Genomic DNA, 11,475 nt, shown 5'->3' on the forward strand with positions numbered 1-11,475 from the left:
TGATGTTCAAAACTAATTCGATGTTTTCGAGGTTGTCCTCAAAATTGAAGTCACTTCAGCTCCATCAAAACGCTCGGTAGTCCAGTGTAGTCCATGAGAAGCCATGTTCTTGCCTCGTCCGTGGCCTGTAACAATCAAGAGCAAGGGAGCAGGAATGACAAACAGACAAAGTGTCCCATTTGATGTGACACTTGTGGAATGGGTTAAGGGACATGTTGTGCAACACCACTGTATATCTCAGTTTTCTTGTTTTTCTTGCCCTTTCTCCTGCTTTACGGCTTGTCTACCCTCAGTTTCCTCTTCGAGTTGTACATTCATCTCCCTCTCACTCCATATTTAGTCTGTTATGTTGCAATGCAGGGAAATTATTTCAGTGTCAACTCAGTAGCGCCAGGCAGCCGAGGGACCCGGTGGTTTTTTTTTTCTCTGTGTGCAATCTGCAGGCCTGACTTTATGCAATCGATCTTTTACATCACCCCACGTGGCCGTTCTGTTTCCCCTAAAGATTGATTCGCTTTATTAGCACTTTAATGAAGTCGCATTCTCTACGGGGCATCATTGGTGGAAGGTCGAGTTCCCTTTTTAGCGGTGCTCTGCGTGGAGATGTTGCAGACAGCTCAGAGAGACTGGAGGAGTAAACGAGTAAAACAGTAAATCTGAGACAGAGAGCTTACACTGTAGCTAAAGGACACCCGGAGGCGGAGCCGGCGGTGGCGGAGAGACATGTAGCTGGAAATGTAATAGCTATTGATTTGTGTATTAGCACCCTGGCACACTGGGTGGACTTTCTGCAGCCATGTGCTAAAAACTGTGGCCTGTATTATTTCACCTCATTAACAGGACAATGAGCCGAGCCAGCTAGTGTCACACTCGCTCAACTTTGACATCACACTCTGTAGCACCTGAGCTCAGTGTGTTTGCGTCAGTGTGTGTGGGTTACTGGAATCTAAGAATGAACTTTATTTATACAATTCTTAATAGCTAACAGTACAGCATGTTACAGGCAGAACATGTCACCATTTGAGCTTCTGGAAATAATGATTAACTAATTTATTTTGCTACTGCCCCAAATGCATTGCATGCTCACCAGGAAGTGCACGCTGCCAAGTCTATTGGTGAGAACATCTTGAGGCAATGTTTTCATAGAAATTGTGCCAAATAGCACATGATCCAAGAATCAAAAGTGGTACCAGTGCAACTGGTCACTCATTTTCTATGTCCTGTTTTTGCCCTACATTAGTAATTGGGAAGCACCAATCCAATATATGTACTGAGCATCGGACATATAATGACTCAAATAGCTGGTGTCTGTGATAGTTTATTAGGGAAATAGGTGTAATGTTCTTGTCAGATTCAGGTTCCTGATAACCTGTTTATTGGGTCCTGATCACTCACCTTTATTAATGTGCATGCCATGCGTGCATTGAAGTGGACAGCAATGACGGGTGCAGAGTGTAGTGTCCTGATGCTTAGTCACACCTTACCAGATCTTTGTGTTTGAATTTAGGCCATTGCGTTGGATTCTTTTGTACTTAATAAAGTCTCCTTTACCCACAAAATGTCAAGTGCCTGTGCCTATGTCCCCTTCATCCCGGCAGGGTGACAGTATTCATTAAATTTTGGTATTGGAGCAGTACTTGGGATTGGGTGATGTCCAAACACCAGGTATCGGAACTGAGCCGGATTGGTGCATTCCTAATTAATAATGCTTTGAATATGGCTTAGTAAAAAGAAAAACAAACTTGCTTAGGACAAATATAAATTTTTATGTTTCAATTTAGCTACAGTGGGACAGTGGCACAAGCCACAACAGTGCACCGAGTGCTGTGCTGTGTATCACAATGACAATACTTCACTCTCACTTCACTTTCAAGCTGTATCATGTCATATATCTGAACATCTGAACATGCTGTTTATTTCCCTGAAACTCCAGAGGATTAAAAAAAAAAAAAAAGATGGATGTTCTTTGAGCAGGAACACTCCTGAGAGATATTCTTATAATCTCTGCATGCCAATTTGTGAGGGAATCGGCCAATATATATATATTTTTAGGAGTGTTTGTCCACCTGTGCAGATGTAAACAGTGCTGCTAGATATTTGGCAAAACTCAAGAAATGGTTGCCAAGTTGTCCAGCCAATTCTGAGAAAGATCCAGTGTCTGAATAATTATTGTTTGTAGCTTATTTCTGAGGAGGGAATAAATGAGAGAGCAACACTGTAAAAGAGAGCGAGAAACATTATTACATCTGTGTCGGGAACAAATCATTTTAGAGGGCAACCTCGTCTGCCTCCCTGGTGGAGGGCTGTGCTGGAAATACTAATTGATGCGAATGAGCCATGTGTGTACGACAGGCCGGTGTTCATGCCTAATGAACGACTCATTGGCCATGCAGAGGGCTCAGTGCCAGAGTCCTTTCACATGCAACCCAACTCTTTCAAGGTCACACGGCAATTCTGCGTCTGTGTGATGGGGAGAGAGAGTGAGCAAGAAGAAGCATTTTTGAAAGAAAAAATAAATAAACGTATTGGCCTCCAGGGAAATCTTGAGTTTTACCTGCTTCCATTTTAGTATTTGCCACTTCTGTGGTTCTATAAAAGTAAAAATACATGTATATTTGCTGAAGAATGTAGACTGAGATAGCAAATGTGATTTCCTATAAGATGGATTTATCTGACTCAAAAATCTGTGTTGTATACATTTTTATACAGTAGGTCCTGTCTGTTGGTTAGATGAAAGTCAGCCTCATAGCAATGCTATCAACTCAGTACGTAAATCAGATGTGTTTTGTAGTATGTAGCTTCAAAGAAGCTAAAGGACCTTTACATAATTATTTACAAATCATTAAGTTAATGGTATTTACAGCCCCTAGTGAAATAAGTGAGGGATTACTAATGATAGACATGTTAAAGCACTAAGACACTCTGAATAAGAGCGTTTGCCAAATGCTGTAAATAAGCCTATATGGTGGTTTAATGGACTCAATCCAAAAATCTACAAGTGTGTAATGCCAACAATGTTGTATATCTGCAGTGCTTTTCGAACTGACGGTAGAATAGTCTCTCACTAACACACCTGTTGAAGTATACCATGGCATCATGAGACAATATAGCTAATTTCAGCAAACATCACTGCAACACAGTACATAGAATGCTTATTACTTCACGTTATTTTCTCTTTCACTATTCATACCTGCTAATTTATAACTCACCCTGCACCATTCATTCACACTTTCACACCTACACACAATTTATTCACCAGTCCACCCAGTCTTGATGCCTTTGGATGGCAGGAGGAAACCAGAGAACCCGAAGGACACTCGCTCCATCATGGGGAGAGCATGCAAGCTACTCACACGCAAAACCAGAACCTGGATTCAAACCACTGTTGCTAACATGTTACTAACTTGACCATGTGAGAAGACCCACTGAGCTCTGAGTCTTGTTAAGACATTGCCATGGCGGCAGCACCAACATCTCAGCACTAGATCTGGCGTATGACCCGAAATATCTCACTGTTTCAAAGGGGATCTTTGGGATTTGGTCAAGTGAGTTAAATTCTGTAGCACATTCGATTATTAACAACCTAATGCTTTGGGTCTCTGTCCTTTTGTCCTGCTTGCTATTCTGATCTAAGATGGCCATAGAGGGGTCCGTGGCTGAGACAGTGGGACGGTCCTTTCTTATTACTGTTTAAGGCCATTATTTTCCCCACATCAGTGGAGCAACACGTCATCTGGAGGTCTGGAGCCAGGCCTTATGGGCTGGGAAGGGTCTCATCCAGGGCAGAGGAGAGTAATCCAGCAATGGATGGGCTCCCACATTAGCACCAAACCCAGGATGAAATGACGGTTCTAGATGGGTTCCAGGGTACTGAAACAAAACAAAAGAAGGAAAGTACAATGACTGTAGTGTTTTTGCATTTTACATATACAGTATTTATCAGATAAATAGTTGCAGTAGTCTGTTTGAATATGGGCTTTCTGGTTCATAAGCAGGTGTGTTACTGACTAAATTACTACCATTACCACTATCACGTCTACTATTTAGTTTAGACATAGTCCCATGTCAGGTACAACAAGATGCAAGATGACTGATGACTGTGTATTCCACCTCACTGCCTTTGGGATGCCAGCACTGCCCTGTGGTTGGTGGTGCACAGCATGACATGGCACTAGTACCTCATCCCTTATCAACATTGGTATTCTAATGACAAGGGTACTACGAGAAAAAAAAGGAAAGATGAAGACATTTAACACAGAAAATGTCGACAGTACACCTACTGTTCACGCCTTCGTATGGAGGGAGGAACACGGGGAGAGCATGCAAACTCTGCACACACACAAAGCCAGGGCCTGGATTTAAACTCACAACCTTGGAAGTATGACCAGGCAGGCCCTAGTCAAGTCCTGACAGCTTTCCATGGATATGACTGAACTCTGCAACTGGTTCATCTCTTTCTATGAAGAACTTCGCTGATTAATACACCAAATATTTAGCACTAGCTGCTTTCTGTACCAACATTATTGTCCATTGTACATGTTTAGTTAAAGTCTATCTAGTTGCCTTGATCCCCCAATGGACACTTGACTTCTTCTAAGACATCCAACACGTTTACCGACAGTTTTAGTTAAATATCATGTGATGGGAAGATCTGATTCTCATTGGTAAAAAATCCATATCCTGACAAAAATTTTTTCCTGCATCACATTTTGCTTGTTCGTCTGAGATGTGGCAGCCATTAAAGGCAATGGGAAGTCTGGTGGTCCTGAGCAGTGCCAGTGGTGCTGTAATCCTATGCACAGGTCAGGTATGATTTATTAGGGGTGTGTGCAAGAACTGTATGAACTTGAGTCAGTGGGGAGGGACAACGAATGGATTTTAAGCTCCCAACATGACCTAAACCTGACAGAGTTTCAGTGCAAGGGTGGGCTGGAGCTCCAGTTCCATGAAGCTCTCGCCTCATTAAAACACTGCGTGCATGTGTTTGAAGGTCTTTGGACTGTATATGAGGAACCAAAGACCACGGATTATTTTCTGCCATGTTTATTCGTATCTATGACAGCGTGTCATGTCTGGTTCCCATTATGATGGATGTGTCCACGCGTTTTCTTCTCTGTTGTCTTTTTATCTTAAACAAATGACTGTTAAACCTTTTAACTCGTGTGCACGGTGAAAAAACAAATGACTGTGTGGCCCCGGTTAGCTTTTGACTTAGATTTTGTACCGTCTCATTAGCTGTGCGGCGACAGATGCAGCCCATCTCACAGCATAAACAACTACCTCATGCCAGAGTGAGATAAGCCCTTTGTCTATTGTGCTTCGGGAAAATAAAGGAAGGTTCGGATCTGGGCTCCGATTTCGGGGTGTGAGGCTTCGTCTCTGAGCATGTCTGGTCTTCTTTTAATTTATAAAGTGGTAGCTTTATGAATTAAAATGAAACGAACTTAGTCACTGACAGGTTGGTTTGCCTTAAGGGCTGAGGACACACACACATTTGAACACATACACACACACATGCACAAACAGACTCAAGTCATTTTCTCTTGCGTTCTTATCGGACAAATCTATTGTAAGTCTCTGGGCTTGGCCCTCAGTGCAGATTAACGCTGGAAGGCAGGGCTGGAGCTGATGCAGGGTTTATCTGGAAAACGTGCCCGGGTGAGAGATCAGGCGGGTCTCTCGGTACTTTTCATTCACACCACAAGCACATGTTTATATAGGCAGTGTTACACTGATCCCAGGTCAGTTCCGAATGAACTATGACCAAAGTTGGGGAGTGCTGTACCGTTCTGCATTATTGATGGCTGATGGAATTTGGGTGAGCGCTCCACTGATTTGCGATCAGTGACAGCGAGAGTGAGCTTTGACAGACTTTTTGCAGCTGTGGACTCACTTTAATCTCTGATAATCCACTCTCAGGGCAGGCAGACAGGCCTTCGCTAATGCGCTTCGATCGGTCTTATTCACCCAGAATGGCCAGTTGACAGGTCAGCCAAGGAGGAGGGGAGTGTACAGAAGGAATGAAGAAGAGGTTTAGCTCTTACCTATGGAGGACGAAATGAGCAGGATTGGTGGACTGTGGGTATGAAATGTGGAGTTTCTGTATGGGTGTGTCCGTTATGACTGGTTTTAAGGATTTTTAGTATGTTGTTGTCCATTATATGAAATATTTGAATGATGAGGGACTTTCTGAAGCTTTAGAAATGTCTACAGGAACAGTGTGTGTGTTCATATTCAGTTATAATACATACGATATAATATAATATTCAGTTATAATATTTATAAATCCGGGGCTTCACATAAGCACTACCTGAAAACTGCAATGCATGTCTTACCTCAACCTGCAGATAAAACACTTGTCATTGTTAGTCACTGCAAAGCCTCTGCATTTAACCCATCACCTTTACTGAGCAGTGGGCAGCCATGAAAGGCGCCCGAGGAGCAGTGTGTGGGGACAGTGCTTTGCTCAAAGGAATCTCAGTGGCACCTTGGCAATTCAGGATTTGAACCTGCAACCCTTTGGCTCGCGTCCTTGACTTTCCCCTCTGTCGCTTATGCCCAAACAGTGGAACACGTTCCATACTTTCAGAAAAACTGGTTTAGCATTACTGTAACATTATTATGTTGATCATTTCTTAACTCTTTTTTTCTATTCATTTCTAATAAAAAGAGAAAAATGGGATTTTAATGTTAATTGCAATGTTACATTTTTTTCCCCAAATGTTGGTGTTGCCATTTATGTTTTTATATATAAAAAAGGGTAGGAGAGAAACAGCAACACCCATGAAGTCCACGCATGAAGTTTTTCGCTCCACTGGTATGAGTCTTTAAGGCATCTCCCAGTTGTTCTTTAGAATGCTCTGATGATATCGTATGCCGGTGCTACAGCATTTTCAGAGAGCGTGGCCATTTGAAACAGTTGATTTCAGCACTAATTAAATTAGAGGATAATTACTGCTCCCAGTGAGAATTATGTGTGTGACAGTGACATCTCTCTCTCTCTCTCTCTCTGTCTGTCTGCAGGAGATAAAGAGCATGCTGATACCTCTAGAGAGGTGGTGACACAAGCAAAGGCCCCTGAAGATACAAACCCCCGCCGGCCCTCCATCGTCCGGGTTCATGGATCCTCCACTTCTGCTGCAGTCCGGTCTTCCCTGCCCAGTCCGGTCCTTCTGCTGCTGTTTCTCCTTTCTGGCGCGGGGACACGGTGGACCTTTCTCTAGCGTGTCCCACAGTGAACCCACACATACGAACCTACAAGTGTGTAGACTGCCACTCACTCACCCGCACGCACCTTCCTCATCCTCCCGCACCTCCTTATGAAGCTGGGCAGTGCCATAAGTGAGGACATTTGGAGGGAGACGACCGGCAGGAAGTGGACTGTGTTGGACCGGAAGTTGTGCTACTATCAGTTTAAAGATTTTTGCGTGCGTGCGCGCGTGTGTGTGTGTGTGTGTGTGTATGTGGCCATAAATTCTCACCTAACCTCACTTAACCTGCTGCTTATCCTGGTCTGTTTCGTGTCAGCTTGGAAATGGCGGCCATTTTACTCTGTTGCTGTGAAAGCCTCCAACTGTTTGCTTTACATATCAAAGCCTTGGTTTGTTAAACCGTTTCATGGCACTTTGGATGTTCTGCTGTGCACATGCACAACATAACAACAGAAAAAAATACTCCAAAAATCTCACAAACATAAAACACGCACGCTCTAGCCTCCACTCATTTGCCTACATGTAATTCAGTCCCAGATGACATACCCCCCTTTGACAGCTTTGACCTTTGCACCGTCGGTCTTTGCATCGGCAGGACAGCTTCAAAACTACTTCCCATGTCATTGAAAGGTTGGAGATTATGAAACGCATGATAAAACGATCAGGAAAGAGGACGCCACATGATATGCAGGAAATGGCTGCGAGCTCCTCTGCCACTTTATGTGTACATATTTTACAAATGAAAGGTAATGCATATACAAAACACAAACACACTTGCATGCATCAGCATTTACACTATTGCAAAGACGGCAGACCCTTGTCTTTTACATCCTACTGATTTCATTAGGCGCTCATAAGGCTCAGGGTTCCTGTAACGGGGAGGACGATTGCATAAAGAAATTTACATTTACATTTACATTTATGGCATTTATCAGACGCCCTTATCCAGAGCAACTTACAATGAGTAGTTACAGGGACAGTCCCCCCTGGAGCAACTTAGGGTTAAGTGTCTTGCTCAGGGACACTATGGTAGTAAGTGGGATTTGAACCTGGGTTTTCTGGTTCATAGGCGAGTGTGTTACCCACTAGGCTACTACCACCCTGTGAATAGTGAATTCCATTTGTTGTCAGTGCATTTGATGATGAAAACGGATGACTATAAACATATCTGCCCTACACCATATTTCAGACATGCAAACTCACACTTCATCTGAAATGAAACAAGCAAAAAAACTAGAAGTTCTAAAGCTCTTTTAATTGGTTCGGTTCAACTTTCATCCCTTCCGTAAATTTTTTTTTTTTCAGAATTTCCTCCCCCCAATTTTGACATCAAACATCAGATTAGATTAGGATATTAGATCTCAGAGTAGCGTAGAGTGTCAGGAGCGGTATGCGCCGCTGGAAGTGAATTTCCCCATTCAAGTCAGTCTCAGGCATTATTTATAACCCCCATTTCAAGCGTTTCTACTGATTTATGCCTTGGCATGGACTTCTGGATTATAGCCGGTGTCTCTAATATGTTATATGTGCTCTCCTTCACCGTTTAGCGTTTCAGTGATTATATAGCTAACACAAAATCACACCTGAGTCTTAAAAAATGCACCTCCCATAAACTCCTGCGGGTGCAGCCTAGCTTGACATTGTGTAGAATGTTTCTCCCATAGAAACATCTGAAAAGCACTAGAACTTTAGAATGCATTCTAAATCCACATAACATGGAAAAGCATGAAATTTTCCACAGGGAAAGGAAATTTACACCAGTTGCACGGCCACTCCTGAACTGTCCAGCAAAAGTCAAAATTTTTTTTACAGTCGTTTGTCCTCTCATCATATCCAACTTTCATGATGTAGGACACAAGTGCACGCACATGCAATCCCATGGAGGTTGCAGGTTTGCATCATTGTGGGAAACTGAAACTCAAAAGGTGAAAATGCATTTGAAAGCATTGATATGTAAATGAAAAAGGGGCTCAGCAAACTTGTGTAGGTGCACCACTGCACACATGGCTTTGCTTCAAGCGACTCTTTCACTCCTTTTCTTCTCCATCTTTTGTTCTCCACAGGCCTTTTTTTCTGTCTCAGGTCTGCTTTACAGATACTAAAAATGTGACGTATGTTAAGATGGGAGCTAAAAGAATGGAAATGCGCGTATGCTACAACATTTAATATAAGAATCTATTATCATCGCTAGTCCACAAATGTATAACATTTTCAATCTGATGTTGTTACTTTTGTTATAACTGTTTGAGAATGTTTGAGAATGTATGTTTGCGTGTACATGTCTGTAATCAGTTTCTAAAGATGAATGTCGACGATGTCGGGATGATGGCTGCGGGTTGTATGGATCCCGTGTCGGAATTGGACGAATGTAAGCTTGGATGTGTGTCGACCTGTGTGGGGCGTGTCTTGTCTTCCCAGATTGAGTGCATGTGCTGAGCTGCCATCCCCCCCCGTCTGCAGCCAGACACACACGGATGCCAAATGCCCTGCCCCAATTGCATCCTTTGTTTTTATCCTTAAAAAAAAAATCACTTTGAATGCACAAAGAACACTTACTATAGCATGTGTATAAATGTACATATTTCAAGTCTCACTTGATCTTATGTTGTTGTTTTTTTTTTATTATTACTTTAATTGTGAAAGTGAGTGAAACCAATGTGGCAGTAAGGCTTTTTTAAATGGCTGACTCTATTTGACCTTCATCACTGGCTTTCATTTTTGATTTGGGTTCATGTCTTCATTCCGGTTATACACACCGGTTATATCACACATTGTTCCTGCTGCTGGCATTTTTCACCTTGGTTAGTTGTCCATGGCTTCCAGGGGCAAAAAAAAAAAAAAAGAAAACATCCCCATGACAAACCAGTTCTGTACCTGCACACCCCCCAGAAACAGCTTATTACAATGTTAAGTGATTTCACAGCGCTGACCTGTGACTGAAGTAATTATGTGTGTAATTATGTCCTTCTTATTAAAGCGAATGAAACGGTTGTTAAATGCCAAAGCAAAGATCTTTTCTGGGTGGTGCCAGGCTGTTAAGACTTGTCGGCCTGGATCGCTGGTTAACATCGAGATGATCTGACTTACAGATGGACATAGCGAGAGTCACTGCATGAGTCACAGTTTCTTTATGTCCTTCAGCCATACGTGGCGGCCCATCTTCATAAACACCCACTCTGGTCTTTGATGATGTTCACCAGTGCTGATCCAAGTATGTTCTGGAGTTATCATGCACACATTCTGTCAGATACTCACTTCCACTCCAGAGCATTTGATGTTAAATGTTAATTCGTTATGAAGATCTCAGGAAATTACCTGTTAGTTGCAGTCTGTTCTATTAAAAATGAATTAAGAACCATAATTTAGTGCAATTATCATAATTGATACCATCTTAGGCCGGCAGGGAAAATTGCAACCATTAAAAAAGCTTTACTCCATACAAAATTTCTCCATGTGGATGGTTTGTGGCAGGTTTTGGGCCCAAACTTTATGGGCCAGATTCTTTCTAGACACTAATAGGTATTTCAAATAAATCTGTAAGGTTAATAACTCTCTGTGGGATGTGGAGTCTTTTCTTTCATCTTTTTTTTTGGAACAAGGCCATTATCTAACCTCCTTCTCGGCTTTGGAAATCTGTCATTCAGCCTCTTTATAGCAGCATTATTGTTAGGACTGTGTGCAAGACTGGTAATTTAGTTCTATTACTACATTTTATGATTTTATAAATCACTAGACAGAAGTGTCTTGCCGCCAAATTGCTTTTGTGGTTAGAAACAGTGGTGGACAGTAATGAAGAAAATGCAATTCGTTCCTTACTTAAGCTTTTCTCTACTTCTCTACTTTTCCATTTGTGGACAAAGCATTTTGGTCAGACACTACTGGATAATACAATCTGTCGTTTTATTTTAGTTATGGGTGGACAAAAGTTATGCAGGTCTGACCTAAGAAGCATGCAATGAGTTTACTGTAGGTAAAGCCATGACTAAAGCACAGAAATGTGGAAGTAAAGTAATTGTCATTGTGAAACACTGCAGCACAGCACATGGTGACACAACGAAATGTGTCCTCTGCTTTCAACCATCACCCTTGGTGAGCAGTGGGCAGCCATGACAGGTGCCCGGGGAGCAGTGTGTGGGGACGGTGCTTTGCTCAGTGGCACATCAGTGGCACCTTGGCGATTTGGGATTCGAACCGGCAACCTTCTGATAACAGCCACTAAACAAAGCACCGTCCCCACATACTGCTCCCCGAGTGGCTGTCATGG

At 42.5% G+C, this 11,475-nt stretch overlaps 1 protein-coding gene across 2 annotated transcripts in view; it reads left to right on the forward strand.

Annotated features, from left to right (window-relative positions):
* Positions 1 to 10,765, forward strand: part of gpc5c (glypican 5c) — a 121,337-nt gene extending 110,572 nt beyond the window's left edge. For both annotated transcript variants that reach the window (XM_028978643.1, XM_028978644.1), the window contains one exon: positions 7,024 to 10,765. In XM_028978643.1, coding sequence (XP_028834476.1) covers positions 7,024 to 7,223 — 200 coding nt within the window. In that variant the 3' untranslated portion in view covers positions 7,224 to 10,765. The remainder of the gene's footprint in view (positions 1 to 7,023) is intronic.
* Positions 10,766 to 11,475: the final 710 nt, after the last annotated feature.

This window comes from Denticeps clupeoides, chromosome 4 (assembly GCF_900700375.1).
Source record: "Denticeps clupeoides chromosome 4, fDenClu1.1, whole genome shotgun sequence".
In the NCBI taxonomy this organism is placed as follows: domain Eukaryota; kingdom Metazoa; phylum Chordata; class Actinopteri; order Clupeiformes; family Denticipitidae; genus Denticeps; species Denticeps clupeoides.